At 37.9% G+C, this 25,842-nt stretch overlaps 1 protein-coding gene across 4 annotated transcripts in view; it reads left to right on the plus strand.

Moving 5' to 3' along the window:
- The window catches only part of pde1cb (phosphodiesterase 1C, calmodulin-dependent b), a 98,622-nt gene that overhangs the window by 68,626 nt on the left and 4,154 nt on the right, over positions 1-25,842 (plus strand). For all 4 annotated transcript variants that reach the window (XM_067452744.1, XM_067452745.1, XM_067452746.1 and 1 more), the window contains 13 exons: positions 6,361-6,474; positions 8,109-8,291; positions 9,416-9,482; positions 11,751-11,867; positions 11,943-12,083; positions 15,361-15,461; positions 16,184-16,312; positions 18,648-18,749; positions 19,374-19,494; positions 22,811-22,892; positions 23,605-23,719; positions 24,284-24,447; positions 25,544-25,753. In XM_067452744.1, coding sequence (XP_067308845.1) covers positions 6,361-6,474; positions 8,109-8,291; positions 9,416-9,482; positions 11,751-11,867; positions 11,943-12,083; positions 15,361-15,461; positions 16,184-16,312; positions 18,648-18,749; positions 19,374-19,494; positions 22,811-22,892; positions 23,605-23,719; positions 24,284-24,447; positions 25,544-25,753 — 1,646 coding nt within the window. The remainder of the gene's footprint in view (positions 1-6,360; positions 6,475-8,108; positions 8,292-9,415; positions 9,483-11,750; positions 11,868-11,942; positions 12,084-15,360; positions 15,462-16,183; positions 16,313-18,647; positions 18,750-19,373; positions 19,495-22,810; positions 22,893-23,604; positions 23,720-24,283; positions 24,448-25,543; positions 25,754-25,842) is intronic.

The raw sequence follows: 25,842 nt of genomic DNA on the forward strand, positions 1-25,842 counted from the left end.
GGATACATGTCTGTGCGGGAACGCAGCACACACATCTGCATAGAAATGAGCATTAGTGTGAGCAGTATATCTCCGTGCATCTGTGTGTTTTTAATCTCTGTGTGGTGGCTGTCGATCTGCCCTCTGCTGCCCCTGCTCCCAGATCAGGGGTGCTCTAATAAGCTGTTGGACTGTTTGGCCAGCACATTTTCTCTGCATTTCAAACTGTTTCCAGGAAGAAAAATAGCGGGTCAAGGATTAAACAAAGCTTGAAAGGGGTCTTATGATGCCTGTGGTTTAAATCAAACCGAAATCTCTGTTTAGTTGTCCCCTGTGTTCTAGTTAGTGGCGCTTGCTATTAGTATTGCTCATATTGTATTTAGGATTGGGGATTTGAACATACCCATAGCAGTTAGTATTATTAAACTTTAGCATGCAACTTGATTTGCACCATTGAATAAGACTGGTGTGATAATGGAAATATAACTTTTCTAAGTTATTAGTAAATACAAATCTAGTTAAATATGTTTCCTAGCTTGTCAGTGTCCTAGTAGTCCGACACTTGGTGTGCTTTTATTGCCTTTTTTTACCTAACAACCACATACATCTTCCTTGTAGCCGGATGGACTCTTTTGCCTTCAGAGCTACCTTAATTATTTGTGTCACAGATTCAACGAGGTGCTGGGAACATTCCTCAGAGATTTGGTCCATATAGACATGATAGAATCACAGTTTTTGCAGATTTGTTGGCTGTGCATCCATGATGTGAATCCCCCATTCCAGCACATCTCAAAGCTGCTCTACTGGACTGAGATCTGGCGACTGTGCTTTGAGTATAGTGAACTCATTGTCTAGTTTGAGATGATTTGAGCGATTGAAGTCGCCATCAGAAGATGAGTACACTGTGGTCATAAAGGGATGGACATGGTCAGCAGTTGCTGCGTTTACATGGACCCTAATAATCAGATTTTGTCACATGTAACCACGTCACAAAAATGTCACATGTAACCACGTCACTCCGAATGAATTGGCCAAATCCAATTAAATTTTCATTCGGATTGTAAGGGGTGCTTTAAAGCTTTTGTAATCTGACTGAGAGGACATGTAAATACTTGATCAGATTGAAAACCAAAACTGGATAGTACTGTGCATGTGCAATGACATTATATATATATATATATATATGTAATGACGTGCAGAATGAGCTATTGCTGTTGAATGAAGTGTCATAAAGGACTTCCATGTCATTGTAAAATTGTCCTTCCACCCATTATCTTTGTTTTAGACTCGTATCCACAGATACCTTGCTTTGGGCACAGTATTACTGTGATAGTATTACCTATCACAGTAATACTCAGATAGGTTGTGGCATTTAAACGATGCTCTAATGGTACTTTGGGTGCCAAGAAAATATCCCTTACTTCATTACAGCACCAGCAGCCTGAACCGTTGAGACAAGGCAGGATGGATCCATGCCAAATTCTTTCTTACCCTGAATGTTGCAACAGAAATCGACACTCATCAATCTTCTATTGTCCAGTATTGGTGAGCCGGTGTTAATTTTAGCACAGTTTGCTGTTCTTAGCTGACAGGAGTTATATGCATCAAATGATACCTAATTTATGATAATTAATAGAATACACTCACCGGCCACTTTATTAGGTAGGCATTAAAAAGCAGGTTAACAGGTTAAACACACAGTTATGTGTACACATTCTATGTCCTACAGGTGAACTCTTCACATGAACAAACCATTGATGATATCTCTGACATTTCTGGGAAACACTCAGTATTCACAACAGCCCAAACCTGCAGCATCTTAGCATTTCTCTCTCCCATTGATGCAAATTCAATTGGAGATTCATTAGCCAGAAAACATCGCCTGCCTCAAAGCACTTGAGCACTTCTGCATGAATATCTCATAAGCAGTCAGTGTGAATGGTGGCTTTGCATTGGCAGACCGGATTTATAGCCTGCTTGATAATGTTTAAAATGAAAGCCACACTATGGACTAACCTCTCTCTGACTGAAGCCTCTTTTCCACACACAGCCGTAAAACGTATGCTTGTATGATCGATGAATGGGTTTAATGTTTAAAATAATAATTCTCGTGTTGACTGTTAGCTCTAGCGAGTTTCTGCTTCTGTAAAGTATGCCACTACAGTATGTCTGTTCAAAAAAGTGCAGTTGTGACCTTAAGCAACAACATAATCTAAAAATTATTAAAAATTGTTTTTTTGGTATAACCCAGTTTGCTAGCAAGATGGATTTCTTGTTAAGTTTGGGGTGAGGCTTTTCACTCGTGTGACAATAGCTTTTCCAGGTCTTTCCCTCAGGTCTTGCATGAATTGTCTGATTCTAAGTATGAAACTCAACATTGCTTTTTTTTATATAACATTGTACTGCACGTGTAGTCTGCAACAGGCCAAGGCAATGATGCAGTGAAATCTTCTAGTTTTATTAGATGTATTCGGTGTAAACAAATGTTAAAATTCAAATTTAAGCTACAAGCCTGAAATTTCAAGCTGTTTCTTTAAAACATTTTTTTTTTTAGAATTCTCTCCTATAACCTACTTTAAATAACTTTGCCATTGTGTACTTTGAGTATAATTGGCTCTTATGAGCAAATTGCAGCATTTGTACTGTAAGTCGCTTTTGATTACAGCATCTGCTAAATGAATAAATGTAAATAGCTTTGTTAGTAGTGTCTACAATTAAAAAAGTTGTTTCAACTTAAGCAAGGGAAGTATTTATGCTGCCTTAAATTAAGTTTAGTGAACTTGACATGTAAAGATGTAGCCTGACAAGCCAGACCCACATCAAGATGTTTGGTATGGAAACTCACCATTGACAGGGCTCAATCCGAGGGGCGGGATAAACGGTTGTCTTTCAAACTCCCTCTGCATGCGATAGGATAGCGCTACAACCAACCAGAGCAACGAAGGTGAAGCAGAGCTAGTTAACAGATTGAACTTTCGCCGTATCCGGTTGGCAAAACTACAAACACATCTTCCCTTCTTAAGAATGACTTCAGTGCCGTTCTTTGTTCTTTTCTCAGAGAAAAGCTGAACTCCGAGTCTTCCAGAGTCGCGGTCAAAGCTGATTTGAAAGACCGCCGTTCGCCAGTTTCTGTGTTTAGCACGCAAGCGGAACTCTGCCGTCATTATGTTAAGCCCCGCCCACCGACTCTATACACAATGTGATTGGCCTGACCAGAGTTTGGCGTCTACAGGTCAGAAGTGTATTGAGAGTTGCTAGACGACACTCGTGGCAGATTAGATTTGCTGCCGCTAGGGTGCGCCTGGAGTGAATATGTAGGTTCCAATGAATTTATTTCTGTTCTCAACAAGATATATCTGGAATAGTTATTGTAACAGTTTTTCTAATGCTGAATTTTGTTTTATATACTTTAGGACTTTTCTTTGATTTATGGTAATAGTTTTAGTGCTTGCAGAAGGAGTGTGTCTCTCTAATTTAGTCAGGTTGATTCAGTATATATTTTAGTATATATTTTGTTTTGAACAAATCTGTTTAGATTTGGATACCACATCTTTGTTTACATGACAAAGATTTTTTTTGTTGTTGTGCAAAAGAAGCCTGAAGATTGTTTGATGCCTGGATGCCAGACTTTTTTTCTTCAGGACTGATTTTGTGAAGGTGAATGCACAAATCATTAAATGAATAGGAACGTATCAGTACAGTTTTGGCATGTCCTGCAGCGTGTATCTGAGGTGAAGCTGCAGTTATTTTCCCATGGCAAAAAATAATCAGTTTTTCATGAAATGATTTTGCTTTGCTGAACTTGATTGGCAGCCGTTGACACGGACAGCTGTGTTCATCCAATCAAACGTCATGTTCCACCCACACGTCTTGAGACATCTGTCAGTCCCGGCAGAAACAAGCTTTGTGTGCAGAGCGTTATAGACGGCTATTGTTGCCGTGCTTCTGATGGACAGCATTATCCCTCTGGATCTCAAACGCAAGCCTGTTACGTTTGTCTTAAATCTTTCTATAACAATTTACATGCAGAAAATAACTGACTGTATAAAATTAAACGTCAGACAAATCACAAATAAAAACCCTTTCGTTTTTTACATTCCGCAATAAACTAAGATAAAGGGACTTTGCAGAAAAAGACCCAAAGAAAGACCTTTCATTCAAGGAATCTCTGAGCAATAAAGTTGTCTTTTAGTTTGACACAAGTGGAAACGTTAGTGGGGGTTTTCACATTAGATGATAAACGTGTTTTTGATTGAGGCTTATGAGTGTGATTTGAGATCAGGTGCTGGGATGAACAGGGCTGTTGGGGTTTTGGTTTTCCTTTTTATCTGCAGGCAGCTGTCAAAATGTTGAGTGGAAAATGTTAATCTTCCCATGTGATTGCATTGACCCCAAAGCATCAATGGCACACTGTCACTGTATGATTGTCATAGTGACAGCCACCCACCCCCTTACTGGTGTCAAATCGCTTTCCTGATAGAAAACACCTTTGCCGGTGGACATGGGTGGGTCCCAGCTGGATTTTGTGCTGCTGTAATGCCCACTACTGTCACATTAAGATACAAATTTAACATATGAATGTCAGATATGCGTGCAAATATGTGGCAGTTATACCCTGTGGGAAATTACTAGCAAGCATTAAGTTGCCCTATAGGACCAATGATATAATTGAGGTAATGTTTCAACTGCTTATCGGCAAGTCAGCTAGATATCGCTCGGAGAAATGTGCACAAATCTGAAACCAATGAATCGATTGAATCTGTGACCTTTTAGCACCTATCAATAAACAGCATTGTGTCCTTTCAATAATCTGACCTATCATGTTGTGACTCAGGAGGCCAGATTTACTAACCGCTTGCTCCAGCACAAACCCTCTTTTGGCGTAAAACCCTCCCCTGACTGACAGGATTTACTTAAGACACACAGTAAAAAAATTTGCTCTGAAAAGCTGTGGACAGGGTTATTTTTTGCAGCTGACCTTATTCTATAAACATTTGTAGGAGTTTCCCTTTCAGACGTGAGTGCTGTATGTAAGAAATGTATTTCAATTAATCATAAAATGGCCCTGATATGTCATTAGACATTAAGAAATAGTGTTAATTTCAAATACTTCTATCACTGACAGCAGTAGTCCGGCCAGGATATTGTCATTTAAAACTAGCTGTTGCAGCCCTCAACTGATGTTGTGTTTTGGCCTGAAGCTCCGGCCTCCATCTATCTACCAATCCCTAAGTCAGTTGTGTTTCTGCATCCGGGTTGCCAGATCTGCTCTAGTTATCACAGCTGCAGATCTACAAACGGTCCTGCTGATCCTGCAGCCAATCTGGCAACCTCGAGTCAGGGGGAGGGGGAGAGGGGATAGGGATTGCAGTACCAGATTTGGCCACAATCTTACATGCACTTCCTTTACATCTTGCAAGGTGATTTCTTAAGGTTTGCGCTTTTTTTAATTTGTGTGTTGTCAGTAGATCACGCACAGAACTTTCCACTTGCGTCAATGCTTTTTTGGATTTGCGCTCTAACGTAAAAGGAATAGTTACCCAAAAATGAAAATGTGATGTTTATCTGCTTACCCCCAGGGCATCCAAGATGTCGGTGTGTTTGTTTCTTCAGTAGAACACAAATGAAGATTTTTAACTCTAACTGTTGCTCATATAATGCATGTCAATGGGGAGTAATTCTATGAGAGTAAAAAACACAAATGCATACAAATCCATATTAAACCCTGTGGCTCGTGGCGATACATTGATGTCTTGAAACACGAAATTATCGGTTTCTGCAAGAAATTAAACAGTATTTATTTATTTTTTACCTCACATCAGAACGAATCTTTCTTTGATTAATAGGAAGTTTGAAATAAAAACTGAATAAAAGTATTTAAATTTTATTTTTTGTTTAAAAAAAAACCTTACTGACCACAAAGGGTCGTGTGTGTGTGTGTGTGTGTGTGTGTGTGTGTGTGTGTGTGTGTGTGTATACAGTATATAATTTAGTTACAATTGGTTATAATATTATAGTTATAATTTAGCAGTGTCACAGGATTTATATATATATTTTTTTTACGTTTAATATTGATCTTTGTTTTGCAGAATTAAATGCTACATTTTAGGGTTTGGCGATGTCTTCCAAATTGGCATAAGACGATGTCTAAAGTGAAATAGAGTCTGTTATATCTGTTAATATGGCGTGAGTCTGGAGAAAGAGAGAACGCGCACTGAGCAGAAACGGCTCAGATTAAACTACTACAGGATATAGCTCTGAAATATCACGAGGCCGGGCCCAATCCTACTGCTCTTGGCATTGGCTGCTGCGCTCAGATAACTGAATGGCTGTTTATTTTGCAAAACAAAATGAATGTATGTGCATGTCCTTGTTTTCCAGATTACGATGTTTGGTGAAACAGTTGGAGAGGGGAGAAGCGTCTCTCGTAGATCTAAAGAAAAACCTGGAATATGCTGCCACAGTGTTGGAATCGGTCTATATTGAGGAAACAAGGTAAAGTACTGAGTTTACTCTCTTAGTTTTCTCACTGACCTGAAATTATCATCCAGTTGAAAACGCCTTTAAAACTATCTGGAAATGGAAAATAACATATTCCTAACCTATCTCTATTCTCATGCTGTTCCATGAAATCCATCGGTTGCAAACAAACTGCCGATGTTTGATACATAAACTACATGATACATTTATAATGAATAATCATCTCCAGGCTATTTCCTATTTTCGCCAAAATGTTTTGCATTGCTCACAAAGCCGTAACAACACATTCTTCAGTCTTTCCATGTCAGGTGCGGATTCAGCTTTTCCACACAATCCCTAAGTGGAGTCACTGTAAAGGGAAGATTGTAAAATTGGTCCACGATCAGTCTAATGGTGCTTAAAGCAGTTCACTCGTGCTGACAGAGGTCAATTCAATTAGCAGTTAAAGATCAATCCCAAGATTCTTAGATTAAGTGAGTGGCCGTTTGAGGGGGTCACAGGGGTCAACGCTACTGCTTTGTCCTTCAGCAAGACCTAATTTTTTTTAATAAGAATTTTGATCATTCATTTTGAAAAATAATTAGTTTGGATATATACATACATATTTTATATCTGTATATATACTGTATATTATTTTATTTTCATACTTGTTTTAATTTATTCTGGCTTTAATTTAAAGTTTTTTGTACATTTTAGTATGAAGTACAACATTTTCCAGTAACGAGAATCACAATGGGGGATAATGGAATTACGAAAACCATTAGAAAATCTAAGTATTACAAGAGACTTTTGCAGGAAAGACTGTTTTGATCAAAATTAAGTCACAATTACAACAAATATAATTTCTTTCTTTTGGGTTGAAATGGCACCCCGACACATTTTCATCAGGATGTGTGGATATGAGAACATGCTGATAGCTTTATTGAGAGCACATAAACGATCACCTGCAGTTCGAAACGAGACAAAAACTTCATCCTTATCAGTGCCATTTCATTCCCACTCAGCGACAGTATTTAGCGTCTCTGCGGGGAGATGCAGCACTCCATCACGCCGCTCGAGTACCACAGATATCGTTTTATTTTCATGAGCAGGGTGAAGAATAACAGCTGTGAACATCTAGATGCCAGAAAAGACGTGATAAAAGCTTATGGAATTATGTAACTGGGACGTCATCACGGCCCAGGATTACGACACACACTCTCACTTGCTGGACCACCAGTCCGGTCTGATCAGATTCATATTCGCTGTGTGATTTATGAGTGTTTAAATCCATCATAAGAGCTTATGTCTGGATACACAGACGTTTATGGCACAGTTGCTGCAAATTGTTGATGTTTTTAGTGCTGTAACATCAGACGTTAAATGTCAGTCCAGTGCCATTCCAATGCAGATATTATTTACTAGACACATTGTTCTGCTGCACTTAAAGAAAACATACTGTGGTATTATGATAATTATGCAGATGAGTTATGGATCAGTCTTAAATCAGCAGGTTTGGCTCAGGCTTCACTCAGTTTCGATTAAGCATAAATTGTCGTTTATTCCTCTTAAATGCACAATTACCTGTCACAGCCGATATTTAAGCGTGAAGTGGTGATGGCATTTAAAGTATCTTTCCCTACCTCCCTCTCTCTCCTTCTTTTTCTAAGGCGATTGGTCGATACCGAGGATGAGCTCAGCGATATCCAATCAGATTCTGTGCCATCAGAAGTCCGTGATTGGCTGGCCTCCACCTTCACACGGCAGATGGGGCTGATGCTGCGACGGACGGAAGAGAAGCCGCGATTCCGCAGCATCGTACACGCGGTGCAGGCTGGGATATTTGTGGAGAGGTGGGGTTAACCACAGACCAGTACGCTAATATCACTGCAGAAGATAGTGCTATTTTTAAAAGAAAACAAAAAAATTCCCACAGTTTTGATTTTCTTGGACACTTGCAAATTAAACAGGCAATTATTTTGCTATTCTACCTTTAAAATGTCTATACACTGTAAAAAATGCTGGGTTGTTTTAACCCAATGTTGGGTCAAATATGGACTAACCCAGCGATGGGTTATTTTAATCCTGTGGTTGGGTTAAATTTTTGCTTAAAACAACCCTATTGCTGGGTTAGTCCATATTTGACCCAACATTGGGTTGTTTTTTACTCAGAATTTTTTAGTGTATGTAAACAGCCTCCAATATGATTGGATAACCTTTTTGCATGTGACCTAATTGTAGGGTTGTAATGTCACATTTTTAGTCTCTTTCATTTCAAAGTATCAAAGGACATACTATTGCAGTATTTATTCATATTTTGAATTAGCTTTTATATTTATAAATAGCTTTTTTACATTTTATTGTTTCAATGTTGTAATATTTTTTACGTGCTATGTTTTTATATTCAGGCTTAATTGATTTTGTATTTCAGTTTTAGTTATTTTTGTACTTAAACCAAGGCAAGTTTTTCATCTGATGTTGTTTTCAGCTTTATTTTAATAGTTTTAGTTAATAATATTAACACTGGGAAACAAATCATATTTAGCTGTCATATTTTTTTTTTGTAACCATGAACATAAGCAGGAACCTTCCAGTGTTCATCAATCAGTCTACATCCTCTTCAAGTCCTTTTTTCTCCTTGCTAGGCACCATTAAAGTCTTCTGTGATTATAAATCTATGCATTGAGCTAAATGTGAGTCAGCGTATGCATATACATCATCTTCTTGACATGTCTGAATAACTACAGTCCCTTTGCCTCTCTCTCATCCGTTAGCATCATTTCATTATATTCTAAAGCACTTCAGGCAACGCTGCACATATAAATTGCTCTGACAAAGCATTTACTTAAAGAAAGTGCAGTTTGTCCTCTACGTTTTCTGTTTTGTGGTTTTGAAGGTGAAGATTATGGCATTGTGTTTGGAGCGCCTGCGGCCTTCGCTGCCGCTTTCACTTGATGTGTTTATCTCGTTCTAACAGAATGTACCGCCGAACCTCTAACATGGTGGGACTGAGTTACCCTCCCTCTGTCATAGCAGTGCTTAAGGTAACATACTCACACACTCTTTCATGCTTATAAAAAAACATTGTTTTATCTCTCTGCTTATTTCTCTTTTGTTTGCTCTCAAATTATCACACAAAAAAGTTTTTTTCTTCAACTTGGGAGACTACTGGCCCTGTGGTCTTCAGAAAATACTTTTTCACATTTTCATTTGTTCACTAACATAATGGATTAAGTTGATATGCAAATTCTACTTTATCTACTTATCATTGTTATATATTCATTCCCACTGAATGCCAAGACATTTACACCATATTTCAGTAGAATTCTGTGGTGTAATTAAAAAATAGAATATCTGCACACACTAAATATTTGTACACTTTTTGTCTAATATTTTGTCTACAGCTTGATTGGAAATTAAGCACAAATGCACACACATACACCGATCAGGCGTAAAATCATGACCACCTATCTAATATTGTCCCCCTTTTGCTGCCAAAAAAGCCCTGACCTGTCGATGCATGGACTCCACTAGAGCCCTGAAGGTGTGCTGTGGTATCTGGCACCAAGATGTTAGCAGCAGATCATTTAAGCCCTGTAAGTTGCGAGTAGGGGCCTCCATGGATCAGACTTGTTTGTTCAGCTCATACCACAGATCCTCGATTAGACTGAGATCTGGGGAATTTAAAGGAAGTCAACACCTCAAACTCGTTGTGCTTCTCAAACCATTCCTGAACCATTTTTGCTTTGTGGCCGGCGCATTATCCTGCTGAAAGACACCACAACCACCAGGGAATACTGTTTCCATGAAAGGGTGAACATGGTCTGCAATGCCTAGGTAGGTGGAGTGTGTCAAAGTAACATCCACATGGATGGAGGACCCAAGGTTTCCCAGCAGAACATTGCCCAAAGCATCACACTGCCTCCGCCGGCTCGCCTTCTTCACACAGTGCATCCTGGTGCCATGTGTTCCCCAGGTAAGTGATGCACACACACACGGCCATGCATGTGATGTAAAAGAAAACGTGATTCATCAGACCAGACCACCTTCTTCCATTGCTCTGAGGTTCAGTTCTAATGCTCACATGACCACTGTTGGTGCTTTCGGCGGGGTCAGGGGTCAGCATGGGCACCCTGACCGGTCTGCAGCTATGCAGCTCCATACACAACAAACTGTGATGCACTGTGTATTCTGACACCTTTCTATCAGAATCAGCATTAACCTCTTTGTGCTACAGTAGCTCATCTGTTTGATTGGACCACACGGGTCTGACTTCGCTCCCCACGTGCATCAGTTGGAGCACTTTTGATAGATACTGACCACTGCAGACCAGGAACACCCCACAAGAGCTGCAGTTCTGGAGATGATCAGACCCAGTCGTCTAGCCATCACAATTTGGCCCTTGTCAAACTTGCTCAAATCCTCACGCTTGGCCATTTTTCCTATGGGCCACCACTAACCACTAGCCACAGAGGCTGGTGAGCAAAAAAATTAATGTCAAGCCCGGGGTATATACATACAGTAGTGACCAAATGTGATGTCCAGGTGGGATATTTGTTGTTTATGACTGTAAAAACCAATCAAAATTTGAGGAAAATATATATTTTGTAATATTTAAAAAAAATGAAGGAAAAAACAAAACACCAATACAGGAAAAGCATATATTGAATATAACAAGTGACTCCTAGCACAACTATGTACTGTGATTATTAGAAGGCTACTTCTACTGCAATATAATTTTTAATGTATAATTTTATCATTGATATTTATTTTTGATTCATTGTGTACCAAATTTGATTTAATTTTGTATTTTAATAATGTTATATATTGTTATACCATTATACCATTTTTGATATACACCTCTCATGTCTCAAGGTCTTCGCTGCCACTGTTGTCCTCTGGATGAACACACACATTACACATTTATAAAACCTTATTAGAGGGAACATTAGGGTTTCATCATGGAAATGACACCAGCTCTGAGAGACAGTAATCATTTGTGTAAAATTGATCATTCTCACACAATAAATATTTTATGGTGGACTTTCATGGTTTCAAGATTAAAATTTAATTTAATGTAATGTCTTATTTCTTTCACTCAAATCTTGTTTTCACATCTATATACTCAAGCTTGGCACACTGCATTCTTAGTCGACACATGAGAACCAACAGTGTTCAATAGTGTTTAGCACCTGAATATGAATATGTATATTGATTATTGAATATGCTCATGTGCAAAGGAGATTTGAGAGCTGTGGCAGAGGGGAAGAATATGTGTGTGCTGAGTTTGTTTCTCTGTTTTTTCTTCTCAGAATGTGGATAAGTGGTCTTTTGATGTATTTGCTCTGAACGAATCGAGTGGTGACCACTCACTCAAATTCATCTTCTATGACCTCCTCACCCGATACGACCTCATCAGCCGCTTCAAGGTGAAAACAACTCCTGAAGAAGTGAGAGTAGAGGGCTGTAATGGTCTTTTTTTATTAACACCGTATCTCTGACAGATCCCTGTCTCAGCGCTGGTGTCGTTTGTGGAGGCTCTGGAAGTGGGATACAGCAAACATAAAAACCCCTACCACAACCTGATACACGCGGCCGACGTCACACAGACCGTACACTACCTGCTCCTGAAGACGGGGATGGTGGTAAGCTTAAACAGACACACACACACACACACACACACACACACAATATATATATATATATATATATATATATATATATATATATATATATATATATATATATATATAAGTGTTATTTTAGTATTATTGTATCACTGTTTAAATTGTTTATTATTATTTTAATTTGGCTTGAATTTTTTATATTTTTAGTTTTCATTTTAGTTAATTTAATAATAATTTAGTTAATTTAAGTTTTTAAAATTAATTTATATTTAATCATCTTTTTGTCTTGTTCTTTTTTTCTTGTCTTTTTTTGTTTAGCTATGGCAACATTTCTAATTTTCATTTGTTATTTGGGGGATTTTTTGTATATTATATTTCAGCTTTATTTAAAGGGTTATTTCAACACTGACAAAATGGGCTTTCAAAAATAACTTTTCTGTTAATAACCCTTTGACAATCTGACTGTCCGTGGGCAATATTTATTTTTTTTAAATGCACAAAAGTACAATCTGCAGTTTTCACGAAAGCCCAGGAGCATTTTGCGTCATCAGGTGACCTTTTGCTAACAAATAAACATGAATTTTAAATAAATATTTACTTACATTTACATATTGTAATAAATTCAAAACCTAATGAAAATCAGCAAAGTTAAAAATCAATGACCCACAACAATTTTTAATTTTTACTTTTTAGTACGTCAACAATAACAACACTGCTCCAGGCTTGTGGAATCTCTTACCTCGTGTTTAGAGCGGCGAAATGCAACAACATCACCATCCCCTTCAGTATCAACACTGCTCTGGCAGCATAGACTGGTTTGTTGATTATAATGATCTAATGTTGCGTTGTTCCACTCACTCTCAGTTCAGATACGGTGTTAATCATCTTAATAATGCTATCGTGACAAAATGTCGGAGTCTGTGGGCACGAACTCATGAGTTACTGCACAGAAACCCAGCGGCGCAATCATTAATTCTGCTGACACGCGTGTGCTGGCAAACACACATCTTAAGCTTTTAATGAACAATCATCAGGCCAGTCATAAAGCAGCAGTTCCTGAAGAGAAACTGAGAGAACTCTCATGCTGTTTACTCATATGAGGGTCTTATCTTGTCATTGTCACAAATCGCTTTTATTTGCTCACAAAGAGGCATGTCTCTCATCAGAATTCACTTCTGCAAGACAAATGCGGAGGTCTGAAGTTGAGTCTCTCTATTAAATGATTAAATATTAAGATGAAGTCCTGAGGGAAGCAGCGTGCAGCTGAGAGCTCAAGGTCCTTCAGAGCTTTAGATTCATGATTGATCTGTGTTTCACCATCACATGTCCATTATTTTCCTGCTATGGACTCAGTGCTTTTGGCTATTTTAAGTGCCCAATATATACTTAATTATTGTGGTGCCTGCTAGAATTTAAATGATTTAAAGTTCAAAAACACATTTTTCTGATACTTGCAGCACCTCTTTTCAGTTTTAGTTCTTGTAAATTACATTGTGTTATGTGTCAATCATCATATAAAGCCTGCCCTGACGATTTGATTGGTCTGAACAGTTTCTGTTCAGTCATAATTACTCCACAACAAGTCCAGACTGAATTGCCCGACCTTAAATGTTTTGGGCGAGGGTAAATTCAGCTGGCATCCAGGCTTTTAAAACACACCTTTCCAAAAATTCCAATCTGCTCTGCTCTGTTTGGTCAGCTGTTGTGATTGGATATTTTTTATCCAATGGAGTTGTGAATTATTTAAATTCGGCATGAAATGGAAGTTGTGATACTCTTCTCTATTTTGACGTGTATATATATCCAAGTAAGACGGCTTCTCAAAAAAGAAAAAAATGTAGGACGGGACAATTTTATCTATTGGGAATTGATTGGATGGTTTGTTATTGCGGTGATCTCATATGAGTGACAGTTTGTCCCGCCCTCGCACCAGTAAACGTCATCAGAAAGGGGAAGTGATGTCACTGATTACAAGGTGATTAAATATTACAAGGGAACATGCATTTTTATTATTAGGGGTTCAAGCACGAAGTGCTGAAACCCTATTGAAATCCTTGGGCCAAGATGAAAAAATTGTAAGCGGGAATTTTTTTGTTTTATCTTTACTTGTCCGCCATCTTAGATTATGTCTGAAACCTACTTTTGCAAACTAGTCCCTGGTTTTTTGACCGATCGGAACCAAACCAGTGCCAAAATGTTCTGTGTAAAAAAAAAGTTGAAATTTCGATTGATTTTTGCTAAGGGGCTTCAAAATGGACGTTCAGGGCGGAGCCTATTTTACTAAAAAGGCTATCTTCACCAAACTTGGTACACATATGTATGGGCTTAATCTGAGGCCTCGATAAAAAAATCTGTGATTGGCCACTTGCTGGCGCTATAATGTGAAAAAAACATGAAAAGGGCTATAACCACGCGACAGCTAGTTCGATTGACCTGAAAATTGGTATGCAGTCTCTTGGTCCAAGGTACTATATATATCTATGAGGACATATTTTTTGGCATATCTCAAAAAACATGGCCAACATCAGCCAATGAATTTTGAGCACCTATTAGATGGGGTTAACAGAGGTCGATCGGAACGAAACTCAGTGGGCATGTTTGACTCATGGTCCTAGAGGTCTGTAAGAATTTTGAAAGAAATTGGCCACTAGTTGGCGCTAACTCAAAAGGGGGAGCTCAAAACTTCACGAAAAGTATTGGGTATATGTGGCATGACATGCTGATGAAGCATGCAAAGTTTTAAAGAGATCGGACTATAGGTGGCACTATAACTGTTAAAAAGCTTTAAAAACCATGCATTTCCTATGGTAAATTGCCTATAATGGCTGTAAATGGACTTTTCCATCTATTATTTCAATGTTTAAAATCTTGTTAAATAAAACTTAATGTCTTTAATGCCTCTGTGCTTAAAAGGCCTTAAAACCTTGAACCCCGTTAAATGCTGCTAGCAGCTTTAATTATTATTATTATTATTATTATGTGCACAGATAAATCATTTATAATAAATACTGCAAAATTCCATAAAATATAAGAATTGTCCATTCTGATTGGTGACAACTTCGTCTCAAATGTTTCTTCCAAAATTCACAGTCATGAAATGATACCTGAAGTAGCAAATGTAAATTAAGTTAAAATACATTTCTATGGTAGTTTTAAAGGCCTACTGAGACACACAAACACTTTAGAAGCTGGTACTTTCAGCAGAGGTGTCCATTTGCACTTTATCTAACCTCTTTACCATTAAGTAGAAATGAGGTGTTAGAGATCTTGTGCGTGATGCTTCTTTCCTCTCCAGCACTGGATGACGGAGTTGGAGATTTTTGCGATGCTTTTCGCTGCTGCCGTCCATGATTACGAACACACCGGGACCACAAACAACTTCCACATCCAGACCAGGTAAGGCATGAGAGCGCTGAGGGCCGCCGGGTGAGTCATCCATCAGACTCCTACGCTGACTAACACACAGCCTGCAGTCAGAGTACCTCAGCGTGAGCCGGCTTCATTAAACTAGCATGTAAGAGGGAGAAATACGGCCTTTCTGCCCGAAACCTGACCTGGGACAAATTAGAATGGTTGAAATGAGAATAAAACAAAAACACAGTTTCGATAAGAAGGAAATAATTGTCAGTAAATTGGTTTATGGTTTTGTATTGGTTGTAAAATGTGAATAGACTGTTGCTGGGTTGAAGTTTGGGGTTGATTAAAGTGAGTGTATTAAAGTTTTTGAAAGAAGTTCTTTCAAAGGCTGCATTTATTTGAACAAAAATACAGTAAATTATTATTAAATTTTAAAATAATTATAATTTGTGACACTGGACCACAAAACCAGCCATAAGGGTCTTTTTTTTTAAGCAATATTTATACATAATCTGAAAGCTGAATAAATAAGCTTTTCATTGATGTATGGTTTGTTCTAGATAGGATATTTTGGTAGGATATTTGGCGGAGATGCAGCTGTTTGAAAATCTGGAATCGGAGGGTGCAAAAAAATCGAAATATTGAGAAAATTGAAAGTTTAGAAAATTGAAAGTTTTGGAAACCATAATACATTTTATAGGTTTCTTTGTTGAATAGAAAAAGGAAAACTGTGTGTAGTGAGTTTGCATTTATTCCTGCAGGTCGGACACAGCCATCCTGTACAACGACCGCTCTGTGCTGGAGAGTCATCACGTCAGCGCGGCGTATCGACTGCTTCAGGAGGACGACGAGATGAACATCCTCTACAACCTCTCCAAAGATGACTGGAGGTACATCATTCTATTCATTTTCATCATTATCTCACTTCTTTTGTCTCCAGAGAACAGATAAACTGACAGAATCAATTTCCTGTAATTGCAATATCATGATATGGATGTATCAGGGTTTTATTTTTATTAAAACTAACAAAAATTAACACACAAACACAGACACACACACACACACACACACACACACACAAACACACACACGTGTCTATGTGTGTAATTTTTTATATAATTTCTTACAAAAACCCACAGTTGTAAGATAAATATCGCAGCAGAATAATTTTTGTATGCATTTGCAGTCAAGCCTAATTTTTGTCAATTATCCAATACTGGTGCTGGTCCTATAAATAGATTATCATCAAAAAGTTTATTTATTTCACTAATTCCATTCAAAAAGTGAAACTTGTATATTATATTCATTACACAGACTTATATATGTTTCATGTTTATTTATTTTAATTTTGATGATATAATTGTTAACTAAGAGAAAATCCCAAATGTATTATCTAAAAAAAATAGAATATTACTTAAGAACAATACAAAAAAGGGATTTTTAGAAATCTTGGTCAACTGAAAAGTATGTACATTAAACGTATGAGCATGTACAGCACTCAATGCTTTTGCCTGAATTATTGCAGCAATGCGGCGGGGCATACAGTCGATCATAACACCTGAGCAGAGCACATGTCTGTGGCTCTGCTCAGGTGTTATGAGAGCCCAGGTTGCTCTGGTATACTATAGTGCCCTTTAGCTCTTCTGCATTGTTGGGTCTTGCATATCACAGCTTCCTCTTCAAAATACCCCATAGATTTTCTATGGGGTTAAGATCAGGTGACTTTGCTGGCCAGTTAAGAACAGGGATACCATGGTGCTTAAACCAGGTACTGGTTGCTTTGGCACTGTGTGCAGCTGCCAAGTCCTGTTGGAAAATGAAATCTGCATCTCCATAAAGCTGGTCAGCAGCAGGAAGCATGAAGTGCTCTAATACGTCCTGGTTTATGGCTGTGTTGGCCTCTGCTCTCTTCCTCCAGACTCTGGGACCCTGATTTCCAAAAGAAATGCAAAATTTACTTTAATCAGAGACTATAACTTTGGACCACTCAGTAGTCATTTTTGTCTTTAGCCTAGACGACATACTTCAGACGCTGTCTGTTGTTCAAGAGTGGCTTGACACAAGGAATGCGACAGCTGAAATGTCTTCCATACGTCTGTGCGTAGTGGTTCTTGAAGCTCTGACTCCAGCTGCAGTCCACTCTTTGTGAATCTCCTCCAGATTTTTTAATGGGTTTTGTTTCACAATCCTCTCCAGGGTGCGGTTATCCTTATTGCTTGTACACACTTTTTCTACCACATCTTTTCCTTCCCTTCGCCTCTCTATAAATGGCGACACAAAGCTCTGTGAACAGCCAGCCTCTTTTTCAATGACCTTTTGTGTCTTGCCCTCCTTGTGCAAGGTGTCAATGTCTTCTTTTGGACTACTGTCAAGTCAGCAGTCTTCCCCTTGATAGTGTAGCTTACAGAACTAGATTGAGATACCATTTAAAGGCCTTGGCAGGTGTTTTGAGTTATTTGCTGATTAGACTGTGGCACCAGGTGTCTTCAATATTGAACCTTTTCACAATATTCTAATTTTCTGAGATACTGAATTTGGGATTGTCCTAAGTTGTCAGTTATAATCATCAAAATAAAAGAAATTCACATTTCAAATATATCAGTCTGTGTGTAATGAAAGAATATAATATACAAGTTTCACTTTCAATTTGTGAAATAAATCCACTTTTTGAAGATACTCTAATCAAAATCTTTAATTGGATGTTTAATTTAATTTATATAAAATGCTAGCTGTCAAATTAGCATTAGCAAGACAAAATTGGTTTGCAAAAATAACTGTAACAAGATTAGTGGTATCCAACGTTTAACGTAGCTTTAATATCCAAAATAATCCAAAAGAAAGTTAAGTGGCAGCCCCTCTTGGACGACTGCCAAACAAACATAATAAAACCCTACATAAATAATCCAGGCCTGGTCCTCTCTCGTCCTTCACTGTCGTCACTCCTCCTGTTATGTTCCCTTGCCACAATTACAAAAATAACAGAATGGGTTGTAAAATGTTATAATTTTAAGAAACAAAGTTGATGAAACACCCAACAAAAAGTGCTGAAAGGATTTTTTTATTTTTGTCTGAGGTTCTGTGAAGTTACACTGCAAGACAGAGATGATGATTGAAATGACTGATTTATATCTCAGTCAGAAAGAAAACGCTTATTCGCATACTTTGAAGCGGAACTCAGTTACTTTCTCCGATTCAGTGCGGTTGTTTTGTGTGCTTGTGTTTTAGAGAGCTCAGGGCACTCGTGGTCGAGATGGTTCTGGCCACTGACATGTCCTGCCACTTCCAGCAGGTCAAAGCCATGAAGAATTTCCTCCAGCAGCCCGAAGGGTGAGAAACCTTTACAAACATCCGACCTGCTTCTCTGTTGTCTGTCACATTTGGCTTTGTCTGTGTCTCCCCAGAGCAAGATTTTATTGGTTAGAGGTTGTTCTTTCATAGCAATAGAGACTTTATTAAGACTGATGTTCCTCAAGATGTTTCTACTTTTCCTTAGGAGAAATAAAAATAGACAAAAGATACATTGAGTAAAATATAAAGCTATAAAATGAGTCTGCCTTAAATGTTGGCAGACACTATTTACTCTAACCTGTCATTTTCACTTTTTGTAAATAGAATCTATCGCTATTTTTGCTTGGTGTAAACAGGCTCTGTTGATATTTTTACATATTGTAAATAGCCACTGCCTAAAAGGAATGCAGCTCAGCCTAGATCAGATCATTTGTGTTTGGTAGAATTTGATGCAAAATGTTTGAGTTCTTATTGAGATCTTTTGATTTAAGACTTTCTTATTTTGGCCAATCTGAGCAGTTTGCAGTGTTTTTGAGGTATCTTCTGAATCCAGATTACTGGCAGCTTTTTCTCAGGACAAACATCTATAAAGCTAAATTTGCTCTCCATTAAATCTCGTGTCAGAACAAACACATATTTACCACTCGTGTTTTCTTCACCCAGAATTGACAAACCCAAGGCTCTCTCTCTGCTGTTACACACAGCCGACATCAGCCATCCAGCCAAGAACTGGGATCTACACCATCGCTGGACTACGTCACTGCTGGAGGAGTTTTTCAGACAGGTTTGATTCTTAAGATGCGTTCGGCAGACATTTGCGCTTGTGCGAGAAGCAAGAAAAACCTCATCTTGTACCATGTATTTTAATCCTCTCTCGGTTTGGCTTCCTGTTCTCTTCTGATTGCCCTTTCATCCAATCACACGTAAGCCTGCGTGGATTATCATAGGCTGCAGAAACCAGAGCATGTGGAAGTGTGTCATTTGAGATTGTTTACACCTGAACATAAACCTCTGAAAATAACTGGCTTTAACGGCCCTATCGAATTCAGGTCCTGAAATTAAACTTTGGCACGATCATGTGAACAGAGCTTGGCTCATGTTTTAAACATCACAGAAATATCATATCCATGCATTCTATAATACAAAAATATTGTCTGATATGCTTCATACTTCCCTCGGGTCATTTTGACCTGAAAAAAGTGTGTTTGTCAGAGAGTCCAAGACCTTAGGACTTTTGTTGCACTTGAACCACTAATACAAACACAAAAAAATGGTTGGAAATCCTCCCCTAATGTCAGTTTGACACCCCTTAGGAATTCATGGAATGTGATGAATGCTTCAGTATACGTACAAAAATGCAAATATTTCAACAAAAAATAATTGTATAATCTCTACATGTGCATCTGAATACATACTGAAGAGATAAACTCAAGAACTCAATTTAGGACCCATCAGAAAAGCTCATTTGCACCATTATTGAGTCGTTAAGAATTCCAGTCGCACTTCCTGTCATTTGCATAATTGCAGCCTATGGTTGTCATTGGCTGCCTGCGAACCATGTCTACTTTGACCCGCCCTCAAACACTGGAAGAGTTTGGTTTGCATGCAGTTCAGAAGGATGAGGAATCTTGCTGAAATCGATACAATAACAAACATCATCATTACTGTTTGTGTCACTGTGTGTGCACCCCATATACCAGCAAACCAATGAGAACAGCGGGAAATGATGACAATATGCACCAAATCTGCAGTAGATCCACTGGCAGATTAGAAGAAAATGACTGTAATTTAGCAAATATATAATCAATGGATAGTTACATACATATTACCACCTTTTTATGCTTAAGGTTTATGGTACACCTCAAACAAAGGAATTTTATAGTAATTTATAATGTTAATATTAATTAGCGAGTCCATTTTCAGTTTATATGGACTGCACACTCCTGATAATATATTATAATTACTGACTGGAAAAATAGGCCCAATCCGTTGATGGACTCCGTCTGTCTCTGTTGCTTTGTAAAGTTAACGATAGAAGGGAATTGTTTTCTCTGTATTACCTTCTGGTCTTACCCATCATTTGTCTGTTTATCTGCAGCTAAAGTGATTGTTATAAAGCACATTCATTTACAGCTTTATTCTCCATAAAGTAGGCTTCATAAATATCCTTTGATTGATTGACAGATTAGAGGATGGGGAGCTATTCCTGTGTGTGTGTGTGTGTGTGTGTGTGTGTGTGTGTGTGTGTGTGTGTGTGTGTGTGTGTGTGTGTGTGTGTGTGTGTGTGTGTGTGTAGTATTGTTCCAGCAGCTGTACACACCAGGAGGCAGATCAATAGTGACAGGCTGAACATAAAAGCATGACAGTTTATTTTAGTATGCCTACAAGAAATGTGTAAGAATATTTTGTATATATAAAAAAAATCTTTCTAAACCAGACTCAGAGCTGCAACTGTCCATTGCGACATTTTAATGATTTTATATGCATTTATCTGGATTCCGACAGGCTAGTATCAGGCCACAGACTGCTGACATTGCTTTTTAGAGTATGGTTAAGGTGGCTCAGACTCTTAGTATAACAGAGTTGCAACATTAACTTTTAAAGGTTTCAAGATGCATGAAGCTGTAGTGCTTCACTTTCCACAAAAATGCTGAATTTTAATTTTATAATCATCAGCGTATCAAATAACAGATTCTTTAATGACATTTTTAACTGTATGTATGTCTTAATTTTTAGTAACAAACCCTGAAATCCCCTTATAGAAAATAAAGCGGCTCATAAAATGCACTTTTTAATAATCATTTTATGAAATTTAAACTCGTCCTGTTAAGGTGCAGTATGTAATATTAACAGCTAGTGGTTGAAATGGGTAGTGCAGTCTAAATTCAAAATATTGGAGAGAGTTGTTTCTCCTGCCTCCTTCTCCTCAGACTGGTCACATGGGTTGCCAGATTGAGAATGGAACTAGTGCTATTGACAATGGAAGAGGTTGAGCCTTATAACCTTACACTGTTGAGTTGATTTATCTGAGTTTTAAAATGCCTCTGGTCGTAGAGCTTATTGGATGGATGCCGAGGATTTTTAGGTTTGGTATAATCTGCGATCTCTGACCCATTTCATTTGCTGGCTTCCATGGCAGCAATACACTGTGTTTTACAGCAACTGGCAACCCGGGTTTTTGAAATACTATTGGCTAAATTGGCAGTGAGTGGGATGTTTTTCTGAGAAACAGGTATATCAACTAAGTATGTTTCCTAAATATCTGATACATATTATGGTGTTTGTGCTTTAGTAAAAAAAATGACATACAGCACATTTAAAGCCACAATATATATTTTTTGGCCGCTTAAGGTCGCTTACTCAAAACAAAGGTGTAGCTTGATGACGCCTTGATTTTGCAGAGCTTTTATTCTGCCGCAGACGAGCGCTTTGGCTTCTTCCTCTCATGCGTATGTGGAGTAACACAGCAATTGTGTTGAAAGTCATGTTATAATGCTACTCCGTGCGTTGACTACTATGAGACACTTGTTCACACTGCAGTAAGCTAGATCAATATACGGCATGGTAAAACATGGTATTCGTGGTAAATCATGAAAATGAGATTTAAATAATAAGACGAGCTATATAACTGATTAATTTGTCTGTCGCTAAATGTATCTAAACAGTTGCTCATCTGTCTAATAAAACACAATATATTAAAATAAAACAAGAAATTAAGGGTAACTAGTATGATGTCATCAATAGGCGACGCTGGTACATGGTCCTGGTTAAAATTTATGAAAATCTTCAAAGATTTCGAACATTCTTCGAAATATATTAATGATAAAGAATAAAGTCAACAAAATATATAACATTGTTTTAGTGGTTTTTGGATATTTTAATCCAAAAATCTTACATATTGTGCCTTACACTCTTTGTTGACAAAACATCATTATCAGTATGAGGTCCTGTTTTGTACTCTCTTTGTGGAAAGTGCCACATACATTTCATACCTGTGTTAGTTATTAATTGTGCTATATATTTGAACATTTTACCCTAAAACAATACAATGTAATGTATTATTATAGCAATGTAGGTGAATGATGTGTTTGTGTTGACAGGGTGATAAGGAGGCAGAGCTTGGTCTACCCTTCTCACCTCTGTGTGACCGTAAATCCACTATGGTGGCCCAGTCCCAGATCGGTGAGTGACAAAAACACAAACGAATGCTTGCAAGTAAATCTGAATACTGCAATTGCAAAAGTATGAATTATGCTAAATTGCAATACTCATATTAAGCAGGAAAAAATACACATTTTAGCTCTAAACTCGCCATGGCTGAAACACGTGGCTATTTTTGAAGATCTTGCATATGGGCATAACTTATTCCTTTTTTTTTTTTTTTTTTTTTTTGAGCTCAGTGCACAAAATAACTTCTTTTTATATAGGCCTATATATCCTGTAGGTTTCATCGATTATCTATCATACGCTAGCACAAGTGCTTATGATTAAATGTAAATATTGCAATTTTAAAATTATGAATTATGCTAAATTGCAGTTACTCACATTAAGCTGGAAAAGGGGGAACAATTATACATTTCAGCTTTAAACTTACCGTAGCTGAAACGCATATATTTTTGAAGATCATGTGTATAGGGATAATTTATTAAAATGCGGTTTCACAAAAATTAACTACTTCCTGTAAGTTTCATTGCTTTTATCGTCAATAAAATCTCACCATTGCAATTGGAAAATTATGAATGACACTAAATTGAGCTACCCATATTAAGCTGGAAAGGGGGTAAAAATTGGCCAAAACACATGGTCATTTTTGAAGATCATGCTTAATTACATACAAGGATAATTATATAATAATTTATTCAAAAATAAACAATTTCGTTATCATTTCCTGTAGGTTTCATTGACTTTATCGTTGTTCCCACGTTTACGGTTCTGACGGACATGACCGAGAAGATCGTCACGCCGCTCATTGAAGAGGCCACGAGTTCAAGCCTGGCTGGGTTTCGCAGGTCAGAGTCTGGGAGCTTTTTTTCTTTGTCTGCAGTACAAGAATAGCGATATAGAAGATAGTAGATAGAATAGAGATAGTGTCAAAACCCAATTCACTGCTTCTATTGCAGTCATTACTGCAAATCCAATTCAGCCCCGGTCAGATACCTCCGTTGGATCATTTAGAAAGAGAGTGAATGTGAGTCAATGCACTGCTGTTTCTGACCCTTGTACTTTAGTCTAAAGTGATCTATCAGTTCAGACAGAAAACTTTTAGTTTGAAAGTTTCTTTGTATTTTCGAAGTACGAGTTGAATTGCCAATGTTGACTAAGCTAAAGAGCACATTGCTTCTTTTCGTAATAAATGCTCCTTTTGCATATAAAGGACTGAATTATGTGGTAAACTATAACAGCCAGAAGGTTCATAGAAAGGACACAAAGCAGCAGCAGCATATTAATGATCAACAGAGCAGGAAATGTAGGTAGATATGGAGACGTTACAGAAGCTAACTGGATGTGATTGCTGCCAATATATATGCAATATTGTGATTTATGATGAGTCCTTATCCCATCAACTCAAGCAGTATTGCCGGAGATGTGAAGAGGAGCAGTGTGAACAGCTCTGGTTCTGATAGCAGCGCATCCCATAACTGCTCGCTGCTCACTGTGGACCTGAAGAACTTCAAGACCATCTGGAACGAGGCGGTTTCTCTGAACAGAGAACGGTGGAAGACGCAGGCAGATAAAGGTACGGGCAGATTGATCCCTGTAAGAATGCATGCTTTTGGGAGATGTTTGTAGTTTGCACACTGGAATTTACTGTCAAAATAAGTTTTTTTTTACAATTTATTTTGGTGAATAGCAGCGCTTACTCTGGTAAAAATCATATAAATATACACTTCTGTTCAAATATTTGGGTTCAGTAAGTAGTCTATATAACACCGATCAGGCATAACATTATGACCTAGATGTTAGTAGCAGATCCTTTAAGTCCTGTAAATTGTGAGGAACCTCCACTTGTTTGTTTAGCACATCCCAAAGATGCTCGCCCAGATTGAGATCTGGAGAATTTGAGGACAACTCAACACCTCAAACGCATTGTTGTGCTCCTTAAACCATTCCTGAACCATTTTTGCTTTGTGGCAGACGCATTATCCTGCTGAAAGAGGCTGTGATGAACTGTGTATTTTGACACCTTTCTATGAGAACCAGCATTAACTCCTTGCACAATTTGAGCTACAGTAGCTCGTCTGATTGATTGGACCACATGGGCCAGCCTTCGCTCTACACCGGTTCACCACTGTTCCTTCCTTGCACCACTTTTGATAGATAATGACCACTGCAGACTGAGAACACCCCACAATTTGGCCCTTGTCAAACTCTGAAATCCTTACGCTTGCCAATTTTTCCTACTTTCAACACGTCAACTTTGCTGCCTAATATAGCCCACCCACTAGCAGGTGCCGTGATGAAGAGATAATCAGCGTTATTCACTTATCCAGTCATAATGTGTGTCTGTATATATATATATATATATATATATATATATATATATATATATATATATATATATATATATATATGTGTGTGTGTGTGTGCAAAAAAAAACTTCATTAACATTATAAGTGTACATCAATGAAAAATATAAAGAAAAAAATCTATGTAATGACCCTTTAATAGTTTTTTTCATCAATGATGCATTAAATTAATCAAATATGACAGTAAAGTTTTCAATATGACTTTGAAATTTGATAAATCCAAACTTTTGTAGCATTTTGGCACATTTGATGCATTCAGAGAAAGTGAATAGTGAATAATGTGCCTCCCGCTGTGTCTCATACCAGAGACGGAGGAGAAGGCCAAACGAGAGCTGGAGGAACAGCAGGAGGCAACAGCAGAAATCCAGGAGCAAAAAAAAGGCCCAGAGTCATCAGGACCAAAGAAAGACAGGGCGGGAGAAGACAACCCGGAGCCAGGGGGGGTGAACGGACCCCCGGAAGAAAGTCCCCATGACAAATCAAAAAAAGAAGGGGAACATCGGAAATTACAGAACGGTATTGTGATCAAATGATATGACTGTTACTGTCAGCTCAGTTAATGTCGCTCAGTTTCAAGATTTATCATTGACTGCCCTCTGCTGGAT

The sequence above is a fragment of the Pseudorasbora parva genome, chromosome 9 (genome assembly GCF_024679245.1).
Source record: "Pseudorasbora parva isolate DD20220531a chromosome 9, ASM2467924v1, whole genome shotgun sequence".
Classification (NCBI taxonomy): domain Eukaryota; kingdom Metazoa; phylum Chordata; class Actinopteri; order Cypriniformes; family Gobionidae; genus Pseudorasbora; species Pseudorasbora parva.